The sequence below is a fragment of the Ambystoma mexicanum genome, chromosome 2p, assembly GCF_040938575.1.
Source record: "Ambystoma mexicanum isolate Mex_15411 chromosome 2p, UKY_AmexF1_1, whole genome shotgun sequence".
NCBI lineage: Eukaryota > Metazoa > Chordata > Amphibia > Caudata > Ambystomatidae > Ambystoma > Ambystoma mexicanum.
This window is the reverse complement of record NC_090923.1, coordinates 1,134,954,399-1,134,975,318: the sequence shown is the minus strand read 5'-3', so window position 1 is coordinate 1,134,975,318 and position 20,920 is coordinate 1,134,954,399. Positions and strand designations below refer to the sequence as shown.

The following is a 20,920-nucleotide window of genomic DNA, read 5'->3' as shown; positions in this document are numbered from 1 at the left end:
TACCGACGCTAAACTTTACGCTAAGGTCCTGGCAACCAGACTTGCTGAGGTTCTGCCCAAAATAATTTATCTCGACCAGGCAGGGTTCATAAAGGGGAGGCATGCCCAAGACAACATTAGACGTGCTGTGGATATACTGGACCTTGGAGGTAGGACAGAACAAAGGTTCTCCGTGGCGCCCCTCGACGCCAGGAGAGCATTTGACAGCCTAGATTGGAAATATCTGGGGCTGGTGCTGCAGAAGTTTGGCTGTGACCCCACCTTCAGCAAAATGGTTCTGGCAAATTTCCACCGGCCATGCACCACATTCATAGTTAATGGAAGCCGCACAGCCAAGATTGAAATAAACAGGGGGACTAGGCAGGGCTGTCCACTCTCGCCCCTAATCTTCGCTATGGCAATGGAGCCCATAGCTGAAGTAATCCGGCAGGACTCTGACATACAGGGGGTCAAATGCGGGGGAAACACACATAAAATAGCACTTTACGCAGATGACATAATGCTGTTCCTCCGGGACGCTGAGAACACCCTCCCGAGAGCTCTAGATATCTTACAAGAATTTGCGTTGATATCCGGCTTCAGCATAAACTTCACCAAATCCAAGGCACTGAATATCACAGAGAGGGAGGAGGTGGTCATAGAACTGGGACCAAGATACCCACTAATCTGGGAAAAAGAATCAATAGAATATTTGGGGATCCAATTGACCAAGAACCACAAAAGTCTCTACGGGACGTATTTACCTCCACTGATAAAACAACTGAGGGAGGACTTACACAGGTGGGACACTCAGGAACTATCTTGGTTCGCCCGAATCGCAGCACTCAAAATGACCCTGCTACCGCGCCTACTATATACTGTAAGCTCGCTCCCAATAGAGTTCCCCCCCACCAAAATATGTAAAGCACTGCAGGGTGACTTAACCCTCTTTATTTGGCACAAAGGGAAAGCAAGAATACAGCGCAAGATCCTAACGAGGCACCCGTGCCTTGGAGGCCTGGGGGTCCCGGATGTGGAAAGGTATGCCCTGGCGGCACAAATTGCACCAATGCTTGCCTGGATGAAAGACAACACATCAAGGGGATGGGTGGGAATTGAACAGAGCGTGACCACAATCCCGCTAGGGGCTTTGCACGGTCTGAGAGAGGCGACAGAGGGGCAGAAGGACAGCTTCTGGAGGCAACCAAGGTTACGCTGAAGGGATGGGATCGGGCCATGAGAAGACGGAAGATCGCGCCCGATCGGAGCTTCATGCCAGGTACGCGGCCCAGGTTCTGGAAGAACTGGGGACAGGAGCAGCTGCTGCTCCTTAAGGACTTCTACCGGGAGGGCAACCCACTACTCTTCGAAGAATGCAAACAGAAATTTGGAGTGGGTGAAGCAGACAGATATGCCTACATTCAGATCCGGCACTGGATAACCCATAGGGAAGTCAAGAAAGCAGCCACAAGGGAACCAGTGGGCCTAGAACTAACCTTGCACAAGGGGAAGAGGCGGGAGCGGTCTCTAAGCAATACAAGCTACTAGATGAAGCTCAAATTAGTGACACCTTCCCATACATGGACAGCTGGGCGAAAGATGTAGGTGAACCCTTCACGGAGGAGGAATGGTCCCAAATATGGACAAGGGCACGGAAGGCCTCCACATGCACAGCGACCAGAGAAACTGCACACAAGATCTGTTTCAGATGGTATTTGACTCCCTACAGGCTGCATAAGATGAACCCAAACTACCCTCCCACTTGTTGGAGAAACTGCGGGGGTAGGGGAGACCTATACCACATGTGGTGGTCCTGCCTGAAAGCGGCAACATATTGGAAGGAAATCCTAAGCCACATAAAGGACATTACAGGAAAGCAGTTACCAGCAGCACCTAAGGCCATACTCCTGGGCTCGACAGTGGAGGGAGCATATGCGGAAACGGGAAACAATGCAATGTTGATCACCCATCTGTTAATGGCGGCAAGAATGACCCTGGCACAGGCCTGGAAAAACCCTGAAGGCCCCATAACAGCCTGTTGGTAGGTAAAGACTTGGAATGTAATGGCCATGGAAACGGTGGGGGCTCTGAGGGATGGCAAATATTTGAAATTTCGAGCTATTTGGGACCCCTTCTTTGATCACGTCAGAGACAGAGGCATACTTCCTCAGGCCAAACCTGCTGAGAGCAATTTAATTGAGAATGAACTAAGCTGGCATAGGAGTCATGACGCTGCGCAGAAGCCCCTCAATTAGAATATAACTCTGCCAGCAGCAAATGTAGGAACTGATCCATATCAACAAAAACTGGGAGGGGGGTGGGAGAAAGGGGAGGGACTGTTGAACGGTTGCAGTTAAAGTTTAGTCACATCCTGAATTAATACTAGTATGATGAGGCCTAAGGTTGATCTGCAGCTGTAATAACCTACTATTGTACTGTTCAAAGTGATCTGTTAAATTACTTGTAACCATTGAATGAACTCGTGAGGAACCTTCTTGGTCTGATCACCTCTGCTGAGCTGGGTCTAGATACAGAACAACCTAAGCTGGTAACTGTGTAAAACCTTAGGTGACAACATAACCTGTAGCTAGACCAAAACGGTAAGGCCAAAAACCGACGAACAGATTCGAAACGAACTTGCACTTAGATGCTCCACGAGCCTATATAAAAGTTGTATGTGATATTGTTTTGGCCATACAAGGCTGGATAAAGGCCCAGCTTAGATAATGCCTGCATATGCCACAACGAGAAGTTTATGTTGGACATTATTATAGCGGGCAAAGTATCTCTTGAATGTATCCTCACGTGAAGCATACTTGATCTTAAATTAAGCTGTACTTGAACAGAGGTTATTAATTGATGTGAAGGAAGGACTGATTATGGTTTAATGAATTTAGGATGTGATTTACTGTTATGTTTATTACTGTTGAATGAATTTATGAGGAGCCTTTTTGGAGGGTTCCCCAATGCTGGTCTTTGAATTGTAAACTGAAAATCTAATAAAATACCTGTTTAAAAAAAAAAAAAAAGATATAAGTTCACCTCTTCAGATTCAGTAGTGATGGGAGTAGAACTTATTCCTATGGCAGTACTAGTACCACGATCGCTTAAAGCAGGGGGTAGGCTTCTATGTGTTGTTTCTTATTTTTTGTTACAAGTATTTTTACTCAGTTTTTCTTTGCTGGTACTATGTTGCCTATTTTTAGTAAATACAACTGGCTGATACACTACCTATCAGTACGGCTGCCTATATGCACAAGGAACACTATTGCAGCTTCCTTGGTCTGAAATTTGGTGGTGGATCGGAGTGTGGGCAATCTGTTTGGGGTCCCCCTAGAAGACCAGGATAGGCAGCTGTCCCTTCACAGCCAGGGAAACCTAACTTACATATACTACAAGAGTTTTGCACCGACTCTAGGGCTTTTACTGCATCACACCTTCGTCCCCTATGGGCGAACTGTGAGTATTCAAGACCTGCTTTACTTACTTTGAACCTGACTATATGGTTTCTAATAAAGGAACTTGACTTATAAAGCTTAGTTCTGAATGTTTGTGCACCTTATAATCCTAGGAAGCTGATGCAAGATAGCTAAACACGTTTTACCCCCACTTTATATCAATGTTATTTCAGAAACTGTGGTGTTTGTTCCAACATGCCTCTGTGGACGTGTTATTGCTGGTCAAGCTATTGGGGTTAATTGTACTTTACACCAAACCCTGATCTCCCAAGTCTAAGCCCAACTACGTCTCCTCATTGACAAGACATAGTTAAGACTTTTAGGTAAAATCTTTGAAGATTCAATTTGGTTTGCTTCCCAGAACCCTACATCGGAAAGTTGTTCTGAAAACCTTTAAACATGGATACAGATGGTGTGCATACGCTAACAGAAGCAATTCTAACCCTTTTAAAGAAGACGTTCAGCAACTTGGAAGATCGGTTCTTAACATTTACCCATAAACAGTACAAACTGGGCTCTCTTCGAGGCACACAATGGCATTTGCCCTGCTCCCCACCTCCCATGTTTATCACCTCATGCCACACAAGTAGACTAGTGTACACAAAGAGTTACTCACATCAACGCACTGGCAGAGTGCATCAGAGAGCTTTTCCAGACTCAGCTCTTGCTTCCGGGGTGTCCCCTGCTTCTTAGGGGGAACGTATTTAAACTCTTTCTTTTCCCGCGGTTTCACCCGCAGCTTCTGCCCTTCCAGGCTATGTTGGTCATGTGAAAGGACAGATTGCAGGGTGGCAGTGTCCTTTAGCTCTACAATGGCATAGAGACCCTGAATGATAGAGAGGGAGAGAGATAGAGAGAAAGAGGACGAGGCGTGGTGAGTATGTGCTCAGTGGAAATGGGATATACAAAGCTGAAGTAGATTCATAACATTCACAAGTGACAGAAACACATGGGTATAAAGAATAGTCCTGGCAGTGCGAGCATCAACAAGGGACAGACATGTGGAAAAGTAACCAGTGACCAAACTGAGCAGGAACGAACAGTAATTTACTGTTAAGAGTTCCACTGTTTTTTACACCCATTTAAACAAACACTTAAAGAGTTCTGGAACTGATTTTGACGTTCAAGCATACCACTTCTTTATACTTAAAATGACTTTGAAGCAAATCACTAAATTGGGGTTCCTAGTGAGCTAAGCAGTAAAACAATGTACAAAACCTTCTTAGGTGCCGGAGGGGAAAGAAAAAAAAAAAAAAGCCCTCTGAAAGGTTACATCTATACTGAAATCTGTTTTTTTGGGATGAGATTTAGGTCAAAACAATACTGGGTGGCAACTCTTTTGCCCTTGCCACCCACATGGCCGTCTATCTGCACAACCCTAAATCCTGTAACACTTGTGTTGTTCCATGCCATCTCTTCCCAGTCCCCAATCTCACAGTTCCATTACTTTTATTTCTTACATTTCTGGTCGAGGCATAAAGGGGTGTGATGAATCCTGCTCCCATGGGGGAAGCTCCTTCCCTTGAGGCCGGGGTGAAGGCTGATATCGCTAATAGTCCCCATGGGGGTTGGTACTCAGTGGGTGGATCTCATGGGGAGGAAAACCTCCATAGGACCAGTGACAATAGCCTAGGAGAACGCTGTATTCACCCTCTCAATTTTGGTCTCCCTCTTTCCTCTAACCCCACTCAGTCCCCTGTGGTGTCCCACACATCTAAGTATCTCTGTAGAGTACAGGGTTCAGACCGGTCATACTGGGACGAGGAAGAATGAGGCTTAGCCAGAGGGAGTAGATACAACAGTGACATGAAGAAGATCAGACAGGGAGGCAAAAGTACACTGTGGAACCAACATACGCAGTACAGTAAACTAGAGGCAGCCCCAGCGATACAAATCAAGCAAGGACTGTGTACCCTCTCAGATCCTCCCTGGAGGAACCGAGATCCAACTGGAGGCTTGCCGTGGAGAACAGGAAAGGCTGAATGATCCTGGCAGAACACGCTGTATTTACAAGTACCCAGGCGCAAGAATCAATGGTAATGATAAGACCAGGTGTCTGATTGCGCGGTCGGGCAGACAAGAAGACGCAGAGAGGGACCAGACCTGCGAATGCTGCGAGGACATGCGGAAGCCATGTGGAAGCCCACGGTAGGAAGAAGCAGTTCCGTGAAGCTGCCTGAGCAAGCCGGTAATGCCAAACAAGGTATTTGGCTCACACTAGCGGGTGGTGGAGACAAGAGAGAACAAAGCAGGCGATAGGGGAAGGCTGAAGAACCCCATCTCCTCCGTACCAGTACCTGGGGAAAACTAAGACAGTCAAATGAAAACCAGTGCCTTGCAGGTTAGTGAATCAGGCCTGGGTGACATAAGCAATAAATCTGGGAGAGTGGTCTGGGACCCATATGAAGTCGGGCGAGCCCTGCAAGAGCGAGACACAGGGGTCAAGGAACCACACAAGTCAGAGGAAGAGCACAGTCAAGGGGCTGGTGCCCAGAGCAAGTCAGACCGATCCGGAGATCAAATAAAGGGGTCTTTGACCCGCACAAAAGAGAAACAAGCTACAGCACAAGTCGGGGAGATCCCAAGACACCACAGAGGGGTCTGCGACCTACGTAAGAGAGAAAGAGAGGTGCAAGAAGAGAAAACATGGGGTTGAGGACCCATTGCCGCTACATTGGTCAAAGAATAGGGGAAGAGACACCCTCCCTCCCCAACCCCTCTTGATATTTGGAAACTGTATTTTGTGGTTAGAGGACCTTCAGTCAAGTCTGACAGCATAGTGAACCGGACTATTCACATTTGTAAAAGAACAGGGGAAGAGACCTTTTCCCTGCCCCTGATAGAACTTTTCTTTTCTTTATAATGACTAGAGACTAACAGAGAAAGAATAGGGGAGAGAATGCCTTGATAAATTCAGTTGTGTTTTTGTCTACATGTGGAAGAGCGTTCAACGTGAAGAACTTTTAAGTTAAAGAATTCATTGTGTCTTCTCATCAAGAACTGAACAACTGAATCTGTATTTATTTATTTGTTAAAGGCACCAATCACAGGCCCGGAGGCATAATAGCACCAACAAAAACTAACAAACAGAAAACAAAATCAATATATCAGCACATGAATCGGAAAAACCAGTCCCAAAGTCAACAGAATAGCAGCATTTTTAATAAAGAACGGGAGTAGGCTCCTTCTCGATCAAGAAGACACCCAATGTTTCCTTTGTTAGTCTAGAGTAGGGGTCTCTAACCTTTATGTTGACAAGAGCTACATGTAGTTAATGGCCAATTGGCGTGAGCTACTGACGAGAGCTACTGGGATGGTGATGTCCATGAGTATGAGAAATTGTACCAAGATTTTTTGGAGCGATTAATTTGCTATTTACATGAAAAAGGAATAACACATGCATTTACCATGATATTAATAACTTCAAAAACAGCTTTGTTTCATGTTTTATTTAGTAGCTGTCTTCTAAAAATGATCAAGTATATCAGAATTTAACAAACCAATTGGGACATTCAATGGAAAGGCTGACACTGTATGCTATCCACCAGTGCAAAGTAATCTGGTCTGTAGCTTGAAACAACAACAGCATTCAGATTCTGTCAAATGGGATACAAGTTTTGAATTCAGAACGTTTGTGTCTGAAAAGGGCAGATTTACAGAGATAGTGCAGAAGGTTCGTGTCTGAAAAGGGCAGATTTGCAGAGATAGTGCAGATACCCTCCTTGCCATAGTGTTTGCACCTAACGGCACACCTGACATGGCAGGACAGTTTTTAAAATCGTTTACAACAGTCTCCGCCACAGGAGTCTCTGCACACTTAAAAATTGCCCATCTGTAAAAGTACATTTGTTTTCATCAAATAATTAGCAACACTGAAGGATGCCTCTGTAACAACATTGGCATTGCAGCATTTAGTTTACCTACTTTTTAGGATCTCTGACAGCTTCCTTAGGGAAAATTATTTTCATAATGTGTGTGTATCATTGCAAAATGCCTAGCAATGTTACTTTTTTGCCCACTGTAAATTGGGCGCTATAAATTAAAGAGGCATATTTTCTTTTTACGCTGGAAGAAAAAAATGTGATTTCCAGCTCTGGATGGAAATGGTAAATATTTTGCCTTTTGTTGAATGGTGCATCTGCGTCTGCATCCAGGATTTCCATAAGTCATTGATTCAGCAAACAATTCAGCAAATACCACATTCTGCTTTGTCAAAAAATTAAATCCACTGCTATATCCCCAACTGATGCAATTTGCCCACATGCCAAGTCACAGAATTCAGCCAAGGAAAAGTAAGCCAAAGCCTACTTTGCAGACTACCATTAAAAGGTTTTATGTTAAAATAATTGGCAAGACTGAAAAAAGGAACATTTGGAAACCATGTGATCAAGTTATATGCAATGACTTGAAACATGCACGTATCAGAACACCAAACCAGATGATATATGAATAGTTTTATTAACATTTTGAGCAAAGAGTATGGTTGTAGCGAGGGGAGACTTATTCATAATGGGTAGCGACTTGCCACCAGTCTACCCTTTATGAAGGAGGCAGTATCCCAGAGAACCGCTCACTGGGTTGCTGCCTTTCCCTGCAGGAATCATGCATGTCATTCTGGTGCATGACCAATGGGCTATGCCTGGCTTGCATGTACAGATCACTCAGACATATTTGACGGCTGCACCTTCACAAAACTGGTTTAAAATGGACAATTCTGACATATTGTATGCAATGAAATCAACATGTGTTTTGCAGTGGCAGTGTTGGCATATCCCACGTACCGTTGGTAACTAGGCATCTACTGGAATATTACATGTGTTACAGAATTACTTGTAAATTGTATTGTGTTGTGCCAATTTCTTTAGCAAAAGGAATTTCAACCCAGTAATGAAAGGATGAAAATCCCCAGCCAGAATTTGAACATATGCATTTCCCACAGATCTCTATAGATCTCCCTGCTTTCAACCCTATTAATGGTTCTCCAATCCCATGGCTCTCCTCAATATTTACTCCTTATATGCACCACCCAGTTTTGTACAGTGCTCTGTTACTTAGTGACTAGGTTTACACTATATTAACAATACATATCAAAATATATACATACAATCCACTGCTCACTTTTTCCACCCAATTACTTAATTTGTAAAACATAGGCTGAAACAAATCATGTTTTTTGCATTGATAGCATGTGTCATTTTACATTCCTGTTTAGTTTTAGAAATGTAAAGGGATAAGCACCAGAATGCAGTGCAGCTAGTAGTTCTCCACATTTACTTAAATGTAAAAGTGCCATTAGGCCTTGAATTCCTGTATTACGGCACGCATAGAGGTGGGCTCCTCCATATCACAACCTTTAATACAGTTGGGGTACTACTGCCTTAAAAACAGAGAACTCAGTATCTTCAAATAAAACAAAAAAGCACAGATTTACTATAAACAGCAGCACGTAATGGTAGATATGCTCTTTTTCTTGAATGCTGGGACTCACATGGATTGTCTTTTTCCACACACTGAGCAAAAAACGAGTACAGCTGTAGCTTTATGTTCCCCATTCTGATTGAAAGCATACAATTACCAGCATGCAAACTAAGATTAAGCAAAATAAATCTAAAGAAACACAATGAGACAGAAACATCACCAGCCCCCTTCCTTGCTTCACATGGCATGAGGATGTATGCACCCCTCTCTAATCAGCCATCATTTGCACCTCTTGGTGACAATAGCCACAACACACAATTCCCATTTACTTTTGACGGGCAAGGGAAGAGGCCCAGGGACTTCAGACACAAAAATAAACACAGAGTTCTCATTTTGGTGTCCGATGCAAAGAGCCACTGGGAAGTCTCAGACGAGCTACCGGTAACTCGCAATCTACTGGTTGGAGACCCTGGGTCTGGAGTATAAGGGACGGAAATAGGTTTGGACACAGGACGGTGGACATTTCACTTTACTGGACATCCTGACAGTCCTTAGTATTTTTGTTGAGGTAAGGCAACCCCTCATAGAAATAGGGCAAGACAGGTTTTTGCTTTTCCTTTATCATTATATAAATACAAATCTTTGCCAATAAAAACATACCCGCACTGTGTTAAGACGTGTACTTCTGCACCCTTACAGGGGGAACATGTGATCAAGGGACATTCGGACATGCACAATAATAAGAGACATAGTGGGGTTGGGAAACTAGTCCACAAGGGACAGATAAAGGATTTGACAAACATGCATCAACAAGGGTGCATATACACAGGGGGCAGACACCTATGTGAGGAAAAGAAGTGAAAGGGAGAAGATATGTACGCACACGAGGAAGTGAAACCAAGAGAATGGAGAAAAGATCCCCACATGGAAACCATTTGATGGACGGGAGAGGAACGCATGGGTATCATGCACAAGGAACAGATAGAGATACCTGGGATGGGAGAAAAGAAAAGGTGGAGTGGTAAGTACACAAGGGATAGCTGGGATAGGAAATAGGAAGAGAATTCATTGTTTCCAGGGGACAGAACCATTTGTGGTACAGTGAAAGGAGAACTCAAAGGCATGCAACTAAAGGCAAGAACGGGCACATCATATGGCTGCTATTATACCATGCTGTGCATTGCGATTATGGTTGTTCTATTCTGAGCTGTGATGCAGGAACAGGTGGACCAGACAAAGTATTTTCAGGCGGTTTGGCTCATTAGTGGAACTGAGTTACCAACCTCTTTTGACTAGGGCTGTACCGAATAGCATATTTAGTATTCGTCCGAATACCGAATAGTTTGTCAACTATTCTGCCGAAGCCGAATATGAATCCTAATAGTTGCTTTATTTAATAAATCATGTTCCAAACTTCAAAAGACACACCTATTAAAAAAACAAATAAAGCACCATTTTAAATGCATTCTATACTTTTATTTCTCTTCATTGTAATTAATATAGCATCTTCATTTAAAGCACAAAAGCCAGAAATAAAGCAGTTTTAACCAAAATTAAGGGACCAAATGTACAGAAGATTGTTGCATATTCAGTGCCAGTTAAAGTAGGAGGCTTCACAAATGCAAAAGGGCTGCCTTTGTGAATCAGATGCATTGCATTCTCTATCGAATTGCAAAGTCGATGCGGTCGAGTTTCGAAACTTCTTTGCAGCTCACATAGAATTGTATATAATGGTTCATGTCGGCTCATGCAGGACAGAAGTCAAGAGGAAATATGAAATGCGTGAACTCCATCTCACAACTATTCACCCCCACCCAAACAAATGCTGTTCACTTTTCACTTATCTTAGCCACTCCTTCTTGCCAATACACAAACATATGCAACTTATCATTCCTGATAAAATATCAGATAATGTTAAACTCAGGACTCAAGTCCTTAAAAAAAGAATCGGGGGGGGGGGGGGGGGGACTATGACGTACGCAATGGGAAGTGACATGACAGGAACTGAAAGTATCTATGCACATTTATTTCAGTTTGTCTTTTCCAACTGAAAAAAGTGCACATTGCATATAAACATTTGCCAAAAGAAAAGATGTTCTTTATTGTTGCAGGCTAAGTATAAAAGATGAGCACCTTTTATGTCCAAGAATCTGATACAAAACATGCCCTAAAGAGCAGATTACAATATAAGATATTTTTCAGCTGTATGATAGCAATTTGTCTGGTGTAATTCTATTCAGTTTTGCAAACTGAAGTCCATATTTGCCTTTCTGTGTTCATGTTGCATTGTATTTGAATGAGAATGTCAAAGTATTCGGCAAGAGCCGAATAACAAGAAACTATTAGGCCGGAGCCGAATAGTTTTGTTTCAGCCGGAATTCGGCCGAATACTTACTCGAAGCCGAAGTTCGGTACACCCTTACTTTTGACAGAGTGATTAAAATCTGCAAACAGATGTCTCGGGAATGTATTTGCAAGGAACTGGCTTCTTTCACCAAAACAGCACCTAGCAACATGTGTTCTGATCGACCTATGTCCCTGTGAGCATTTGAAATTCAAACCCTGTTGGCCGATCAGACCTTGCATATACTTTCTGACCCAAGACGCCTCAACGCTTGCCAGGTGTTGTGGTTTGCACATGTATGCCCAGGAGTGGAATAGAAGGGAGAGGGAATACCACAAGGATGACTGTGCTGAGTTGTAAGGGAAGCATACGAAAGTGGGTTAGATTACCTTGCATAAAAGTGTTGTCACTCACTGCCCCCTTCCCTGAACTAATTTATGATGCAGCCAAGCTACTATAGTGGTGGGATAAGACGACAGCAGTCCATAAACCAGGAGGACCAGTTCCCAACCAGCAAGGAAAAGATAAAAATAATTTGGTTCGGATGGGCCATGAGGGCGCAGACTAAAGGAATCTCGGGGTGTAAACGGATCCATGAAACGCCAAAACCATGGGAGGTCCAGAAGAGCAACACAAGTTCAGTCCGAGGCAGAGGTCGAAGTGGGCGGGAGCGGTGCTCCTATACTTTTTATTTTTCAGTTTCACTGTTCCTATACTTTTATTTTAAAAAGAAACCGTTCCGGAACGGTTTCGTTTTAAAATAAAAGTGTAGGAAGAAGTTGAAGCTTGCACTTCAGTGCACTTCACTGAACATAATAGGGGTGTTTGTTTGGGGGTTTGTATTGTACGTGGGAGGGGGTGTGGTGATGGGGTTTGTGGAGAGTGGGGAAGACTTGCAAGGAACATAGCTCCACTACTTCTTTTCGTACACTTTGACCACTCTGAGGCAAGAAAACAACATCACAGTCCAGAAAAGGGAAAGTCCAGAAGCAGTCCAAAGGCCATGGTCGTGTATTTGAAGTGCTGGGAGAAGCCAAATGCCAAATAAATTCGGTTAGGGAAATTCACAGAAGCAATCCAAAATGAAGCTGAAGAAATGGCCCCAACAGCACAGATAGCACGCAGTAGCAACTCAAATGCAGGACGCCGAAACGTTGCGAAGTGAGATTTTAGGAGGCAACCTTAGTTCTGGTGAACAGGGAGACTTCGAGTTCAGCCAAAACCCAATTAAGGTAGTGTGAAGAACAGTCAAGGCTTAATCCCAGGAGAGTGCAAGAGTGGTCTAGGGCCTCAGCGAGTCCTCAGCGAATAACACACAATATTTCAGCTTCAACAATCAATGTATAAAATACAACTATTTATTAGGCCTTTAAGAAAACACTAAGAAATTAAACTTAGCTAGTAGTATTACTCAAAACTATGTTTCACAAATGTATACAATCACTAGTAGGTTCACTTACAATGCATCAATCAATAATTAACCAGGTAAATCAGGGGAGTAATCAGATGTAGATAATATTAATAGAACCAATAGAATCCCAATTCCCTTTTACTTAAGAAGTCCAGCCCTAAGATGTACGGGGCCTAGAGCCTAAAAGTCACAGGTTACAGTACAGGTTTTTCCAAGGAAGGTATTCTCACAAAGGATGCAATGGGCGGGTGGTGGTGAGCTAAAAGTCAAATCAGTATTTGTCCAAAGAAAGGTAAGTACTCCTCTCTATTTCATTCCCAAGGCTAGCCTAGGGATAGGATTCTTGACTCAGGTTTGACAAACAAAAGGTAAGGACAGGGGGAGTTAGGGGACAAGGGGCTTCGCAGACAATGTTACTATATAGACAATGGGGGGAGGGGATAGGAACAGTCCGGTTTACTTACCCCCATGACTCCAATTTTTTCAGGTCAGGCTGTGGATCGTCTGGGATTCGCTGGGGACATGATCTCCCATTCTTTATTCGGGTGATGGGGGTGCAGGGGGACATGAGTGGGACATGAGTGGGGGCCTGGTAGAGGGTGCCCCACAGTGCTGGGGGGTGGGCTGCAGGGGGACATTAGTGGGGGCCTGGTGGAGGGTGCCCCTGGATGCAGGTGGGTGGGGGTGCTGGGAGACATGAGTGAGGGCCTGGTGGAGGGTGCCCCATAGTGCTGGGGGGTGGGGGTGCAGGGGGACATGAGTGGGGGCCTGGTGGAGGGTGCCCCATAGTGCTGGGGGGTGGGGGTGCAGGGGGACATGAGTGGGGGCCTGGTGGAGGGTGCACCAAAGTGCTGGGGGGTGGGGGTGCAGGGGGACATGCGTTGGTGTGCAGTAGTGCAAGGTGACATGTGGGTTGGCTGGGGGGCATGGTGGATGGGCTGCCTGCGGGACATGTGCAGGGTAGTCCCCTGTGGTGTGGGCTGCCTGCAGGGGCCCTGGAGGGTGTAGAGGGAACACCTGGGAGGACCCACACGGGCAATTCACGTGTAGTGCTCCCCGCGCACCCCTGAACTACACGTGCCCTGATGGAATCGCGTGTGATACTTCCCGCGCACCCCTGAAATACACGTGCCCTGATGGAATCGCGTGTGATACTTCCCGCGCACCCCTGAAATACACGTGCCCTGATGAAATCACGTGCGATACTTCCCACGCACCACTGCAATACATGTACCCTGATGGAATCGCGTGTGATACTTCCCACGTACCCTGCTGCTTTTGCGTGTGATACTTCCCGCGCACACCTGGAATACACGTACACTGATGGAATCGCGTGCGATACTTCCCGCGCACACCTGAAATGCACGTACCCTGCTATTTTTGCGTGTGATACTTCCCGCGCACCCCTGGAATAAACGTGCCCTGATGGAATTGCGTGTGTTACTTCCCGCGCACCCCTGATGTACACGTACGCAGGACAATCGCGTGTGAAACTTCCCGCGAACCACTGAAATACACGTTCCCCGCTTGGCGTTTGCCTGTGAATTGGTCTAGGGTTAGCGCAGCCCTTTGCAATGATTTGGGAATTTTGAAGGCTTTTCCTTGCACGAGGGCGTTCTTGGGGGCGTAACTGGCACTTCTGCAGGGTCGCTGCGCCACTCTGCGCCACGGCGGGTTTTTGAGGCTAAAATCCATGAATACGCTGTGCGATGAAAAGGATTTTATCGCACGCGGCTGGCGCAGTGTATCGCACGGGGACACTGTGCGCCAGCAGCGTGCGCCACTTTTGTGCGAAATTCTATGAATTACCCTCAAAGTTTGTATATTCATAATATGCAATATGATTATACATCTTTCTATCCCCCTTTCCTCTCTTCCCCTTATCTGGTGTCTTCTGCAGTTTGTCTCATTAGGTATATGTCTTTATATGTTGCATATAGAAGATACAACAAAAAGGACAGTTATGCAGAGTTTACTAATGAAAGAATAACTTATGAATGGTTTCAATGTAATTATTGATGTATTTGAGATTAGTAGCTAAATTAATGAGTTCTACAAATTTGGGGAAATCAGTTTAAAGCCTTCTTGATCAATTAATTCTGTAAAAATGATATCATTAGTTACACCTTCAAATTATTCTAGTAGTTGTCACTTATTAGAATACACTCTCTCTAGGTCAGGAACTTTAAGAATTCTTAAAAGTATATATGTATTAGCTAATGCTTTACTTATTAATTGCTAATAAAATAAGTGAACAAAAAAAGAAAGTATATTGATATTTAAGTTAAATGGAGTGTAGACATGAATAACAAACTACTCACATTCATCCCATTACTAGACAACAACAAAACAATACCAGTTAAGAAGGTGAAGGGCAGGCACTAGCAGTATTTGAAAAGAAAATTAACACAAAGTAATCCTTTGTTTTTACCTGCCAAGTGCTTGTTTTTTATAAAAATGCAAAAGGTAAATATAAACAATAAAACAGCTACTATGATCCAACTACAGCAACCAATGATGCACTAATTAACAATACTGCATCACTAACCCCAAATTATTTAGACGAAATTTGGAAATTCAACAAAGTAATAAACAGCTATCTTAAAATTAATATTTCAGGCAATAGAATGTCTGAAAATAATAAAATGAGTATGCATTAATGTCATAGTTCCCATGAACCGAAAAAACTAAACTATCCAATGATCAAGAAACTAGTGTCCAGATCATGATGCTTCTTCAGCTAATTTTGGATTTGACTAATTTTATTTGCATTATGCTACTATGGTATGGACTGTAATAGTACATTTATATGATAAAGATTGGAAGATTATCAGATATTATTTACTAACTGCAAATAATTTTTCGCAGAGGTCACTTGCAAATTGTACCATAATGATTGAATATAAAGAAAGAATTATTTGTCCCTGAGGAAGCTCAACATTTCAGTGAAACACGTGTTGGCCAAGTCTGTTACGAATAATTGGGTTCAACAGGCCACATTGGTCATTGTTAACCAGGCCAAATGCTGCCTAATCTGATATCAGCAATTAAATCTGTTATCAATAAATCAAGAAGCTGAAAAAGAAAATGTTGGTCGCATTAAAATAATAATATACAAAACGTGTTTCTGAGAATGCAACACGGCCAGGCACAGTCACTAAAGATACCTTATTATGACACTGGCATTTTGGGTAGAAAGACATAGTGGTTTTTTCCACATACATTTTTATTAACATTAACAATATTCAGAACTGGCACCCCACCATAACTCCCCTTGTCCCATCCAAAACCTGATATAGTCTTTGCTTTTCCCTTGTTAGGGTGTAGTCAGGGTACTCTTCCCTAAATATGGCCCATGCCCCTTCTGGGTCCTCCTCTTTTGCCTTCTCCCAGCTGCCGGACCGGCCTCTGTCCACTTCTCCCTCTTACACCAGACCCAACAGTTTCATTTTTATCAGGCAGCATGCTCCTCTTGAGTCTTTTTGTAGGGTTTTTATCACCAAGTCCCAGTCCGCCACGAAACCCTGGTGATTTCCCTGTATGGAGTAAGATACCCATTCCATAGATGCAAACTGCCAGATTTTGCTCACCTATTCATGTTCCATGGGTGTATACCCCAACTTCCATTTTTGAGCGATCACAAGGGCACCTGATATCATTAGAATCACGTATACTTATCTCTGCACTTTCGAGGGGAGATCCTCGACTGTTCCTCTGAGTCCCAAGATAGCTCCAACTCGGTTACCCTTACATTTGAGTCCAGTCATCTCCTCAACTGTCTCTGATATCATGTCCCAGTACGCCTGGATTCGGGGGCATTCCCACCATACGTGTCCCTAAGTCCCTTCTTCCCCACAGTCCCTCCAGCAGCCTTTCTTCACTTGCGGGAATAATTTGTTCAGAGCTCTCGGAGTGAGATGCCATTGGCACATTAGTTTAGTCCAGAACTCTTGTAATTGTATAGATTTCCTAAGTTTTGGAATGTCTGCCCTAACCTGCGCCCATTGTGACCCATTGCCTGCTCCCATAACATCCTATATCGGATGTTCCCTGTGACCTCATTTTGTTTGTTAAATTTATAGAAGGTGCCAGTTATATTGTTATCTCCCGCGTTTTCTGTTAGAAGTTTTTCAAAAGGCGTTGGGGGCCTCAGTGCTGCCTTCTTTACCTCTGGCTGCAGTAGCCAGTGTCTCACTTGCGTATATCTAATCTCTCCTCCTCCTCCAGGGAGAAAGTCCACTTTACATTGGATGAATGATTTGATTTCCCTTCCCTTAAACATATCTCTTATCTTTAGGCATCCTCCCTTTCCCCCATCTGTTAAACCCCTTCCCCCTCCCTCCCCTGGGGAAAATTAAGGGTTATAAAAAAATGGGGGTAAATGGTGATGGGTAGGTCATTAGGTCCACTCTAGTTATTAGTTCATCCCATGCGTCTCCTACTAGTGATCCTATCGTACCTTTATATACATTTTGAGGTCTGTCCTCCTGGGGTTTCCACAGCCCAGAGTCTAATTGCCCTCCCACTAGTGCCTCTTCCGTTTGTCTCCACCCCTTGTTTCTATCATTTTTCATCCAGTCTCTAATTAGTCTTATTTGGGTGGTCAGGTACTATGCTCTCTTGTCCGGTGCCCGCAGTCCTCCCCTGTTTCTTGGTATTTGCATCAGACTTCTCAGCACTCTGGGTTTTTTTATTGTTCCAAATACGTTTTCCAATGGATGTTTGGATTATTCAAAAAAATTATTTGGGGACCTTCGTCGGGATTGTCTTGAAGTAGTACAGGATTTTAGGGAGTATGACCATTTTAATTACATTAATCCTTCCCAACCATGAAATCCTAAGTGGGCTCCATACCTGTAGTAATTGCCTAATGTCGGCCAATAGGGGTGGATAGTTTTTGGTGTATAGTGATTCAATGTCTTTGGTAATGTTGATCCCTTGGTATTTTATTGCTGTGGTCGCCCAGCTATATTGGAGAGTTTTTTTTAATCTCCCGTTCTTCCCCTTTCTGTATCATTAGGTTCAGGGCCTCAGACTTGTGGGTATTAATTATTAATCCTGCTACCTCTCTAAACTTCCCTAATTTCCTTTCCAGTGCCCTGATGGATTCTCTGGGTCGGTGAGTGTTAACAGAATATCGTATGCGATGGCCGTTACTTTATTGGACTGCCCACCAAAAGGAATGCCTACTATGTCCTCAGTGGCCCGATTTGTGGCCAGCAGCAGTTCTAGATGAATCGTATAGAGCAGAGGGGGGAGGGGGCAGCCCTGTTTCGTACCTCTTGTTACCTTGATCGACCCCGATAGCTGCCCGTTTATCAATAGCCAGAGACTTGGATTAGAGTAGTTTGCCTTGATCATTGCCAAAATTTTATCCCTGAATCTCAATATCTTCATTGTGGCAAACAAACTGCCATTCCACCCTATCGAACGCTTTCTCTGCATCTAACGCAAGGAGAAGCGCTGGTACCTTTTTTATATTCACCTTTTCCACTAGGTGTGCTACCCTTGCAGTGTTGTCCCCGGTCTGTCTGCCGCATATGAAGCCCAATTGGTCTATTCCAATGAGTTTCGGAAGATGGAGATCTATCCTAGTAGCCTGAATTTTTGTATAAATCTTTGCGTCAATAGTTATTAGCGCCATCAGCCTGTAGGACTTGCAGCATTCTGGCTATTTGCCTGGTTTTGGAAGGGGGACTAACTTGGCTTCTTCCATTGTTTGAGTGCTTTTCCCTTCTTTCCCGAATTCATTAAATAGTTGGTCTAAGTGGGGGATCAAGTCTTCTCTAAAGGTTTTATAGAAGTCAACCGTAAATACGTCAGGCCCTGGAGCTTTGTTATTGGGCACCGCGTTAATTCCTTTGAGAACTTCCTCAGACGTTATAGCCTGGTCTAAGTCCAGCCTTTCTTGGCTTGTTAAGGTTGGAAGATGTAGACTTTCCAAGTATTTGAATTGTGCTTGTTCCAGGGGATTCCCTGATTTGTACAGTTCTGTGTAAAACTCGGAATTCTCTTTGTATCTCTGATTGCTCGTTACTCTTCTCCCCCCTTTAATTAATTTGATTTTGGTTATAGTTCTATCTGTTTCTTCCTTCCTTAGATGCCTGGCTAGCAGCCCATCAGCCTTGTTGGCTTTTACATAATATTTATGTCTAACGTGTAGCAACGCCCGTTCTGCTCATTTGCAACACCTCCAACACCTCCAATTGACCTCTTATGGCCCTATAATCTCTCCTAGTTTCACCACTTGCCCCGATCCCCATCTGGGTCATAACTTGTTTGTTTGCTTTCTAGTTCCCTTTCCAGCTGCCTCCTTTCCTTGTCCCTCCTGGCTTTAACTGCGATGACCTTTTCTCTGACCGTGGCCTTAAATGCGTCCCACCTCGAGTTTTGGCTCGAGTCTCCCCGCTTGTTGAGTAGAAAACATTTTTCAATTGCCTTTTTATCTCCTTTCTAATTAGGCCCTCTTTGACTATGACGGGAATTTCCACTTGCTCCACAACCCCTGTACATTGGCCCTTCTCTTTACTGTGATAGTTATGGGCACATGGTCTGATACAGCTATTGCCCTAAGTTCCATTTCTGCTACTGAGCCTAGCAAGCCCCATGAGAGCCACAAGTAGTCGATCCTCGAAGAGGACTTGTGAACGTGGGAGAAAAATATATACCCCTTTGCATCCCCCTTCTCTTCCCTCCAGGAATCTACTAGTGCTAGCATGTTCATTTTTTCTTTGTTATTTCCAGGGTCTACCCTGGGAACCCACTCTACCTACACTCCTATCTGCTTCTGGCTCCCAGGCCCTGTTAGGATTATCTGGCCTTTGGCAAATCCTACCAGCTTGATTAATATCTGTTGTATGAATTTATCCTGCCCAGAGTTGGGTGCGTAAATGGTGGCTATAGCGTACACCTCTCCACCTTCTTGTAATATTGTGGCTAGGTACCTACCGCTGTTGTCCTTCTCCCAGATGTTGCTATCAGATTGAGGAAGGAACCTAATGGGCAGCAAACCCCCACCCTTTCTTTCTTCCCTCATTAGCTTGAAATAATTTGTTGTATCGCTGATTTCTAAGCTTATGTGCATCCTTTGCTTGTATGTGCGTTTCCTGGAGTGTCAGGATGTCCGGCTTCTCCCTCTGTAGAAACCTCTCTAAATTTCCCACTTTCAAAGGGGAGTTAAGCCCCCTGATGTTCAGCGACATGATGCTAACCCTTTCCAGCCCCATTTTGGTATCTGGAGCTGTTTATCACCCTTTGTGGTTCGGATGGGTTCCTGCCCCCTCACCCCTCCCCATTTGCCCCCCTTCCACCGTCAACCGCCCCCCCCTGCTGGGTAGACTCAATCGGGCTCTAGCCCCTCCCGGTGTGGTGTCTGGGGTATTGAACCCTTTCCTTACCCAAGACCTGAAAACTGTAGGCTCTCCCGAGGCCAGAATGTGATCGAAATTCCCACCTTCCCCCCACCCCTAACTTTGTCATATCGTGGGATTTACCCTGCCCGGGCAATCATTCCAGGTGTAGTCTGTTCCCTCCTGGTCCTCCTATGTTGATTCTGGGCCCTTCGGACCCCTCTTGATGGTCTTGTGTTTCACCTATTTCCATTCCCACATTTTCTTTGTTCCCTCGCTCCTTTTTCACAGAGAACTGGTTCTTTCTCGTTTATCCGTAATATGCTCGCTCCCTCATTGCAGGTTGTGATGCAGTGTTTTCCCTTCCATTCGAACACCAGGCCGAAAGGAAAGGACCGGCGGTATCGAATATCCTTTTCATTTAGAAGTCTTACTACAGGGACCATTATCCTCCTCTTGAGTAGTCTTTTGTGGGATAGGTCTTGGAAGAGTAAAATTTCTGATCTGTTAGATTTTAGCTGTTTCACTCTCCTTGATGCTCAGAGAATCTCCTCTTTCTGACTGTACTGGTGCAGGGCCATCAGGGTGTCTCTGGGTCTGGCTCCCGGCTCTTTCCTTAGCTGACCCACTCTGTGGACCCTATCTAGTTTTAGTTCCGAGTCTCCTTCCAGTTCTATTAGGGCTGCATGTTTGCGAGACCGTCGCCTTGAGATCTTGGTCTTGGACATCTTCAGACAGGCTTTTATCTGTACATTTCATCTCCTAGACCTGTTTTCCAGGTCCTCGGTCTGAAGTTCCAAGTGGTGGGTGGCGGTTGCCAGCTTCTCTACCAGGTCTTCCGTCTTCCTTGCATCATCAGCCAGGTCCTGTAATGCTGTTTCATTCCCAATCCTCCCTGATCTTGTCCATTTGAGTCTCAACCGTTCCTGCAATTTTATCTCCAAATTCCTGGAAGTACTTT

General features: G+C 44.4%; 1 protein-coding gene across 4 annotated transcripts in view; it reads right to left on the bottom strand.

Annotated features, from left to right (window-relative positions):
- TUT1 (terminal uridylyl transferase 1, U6 snRNA-specific) overlaps positions 1–20,920 on the bottom strand; it is a 688,083-nt gene that overhangs the window by 518,467 nt on the left and 148,696 nt on the right. Inside the window, exon 3 of one of the 4 annotated variants that reach the window (XM_069645195.1) lies at positions 4,054–4,263. The exons of 2 other annotated variants lie outside the window; for them this stretch is intronic. In XM_069645195.1, coding sequence (XP_069501296.1) covers positions 4,054–4,263 — 210 coding nt within the window. Of the gene's footprint in view, positions 1–4,053; positions 4,264–20,920 lie in introns of those variants that run through there. One more of the 4 variants, XM_069645197.1, reaches the window with a different exon arrangement.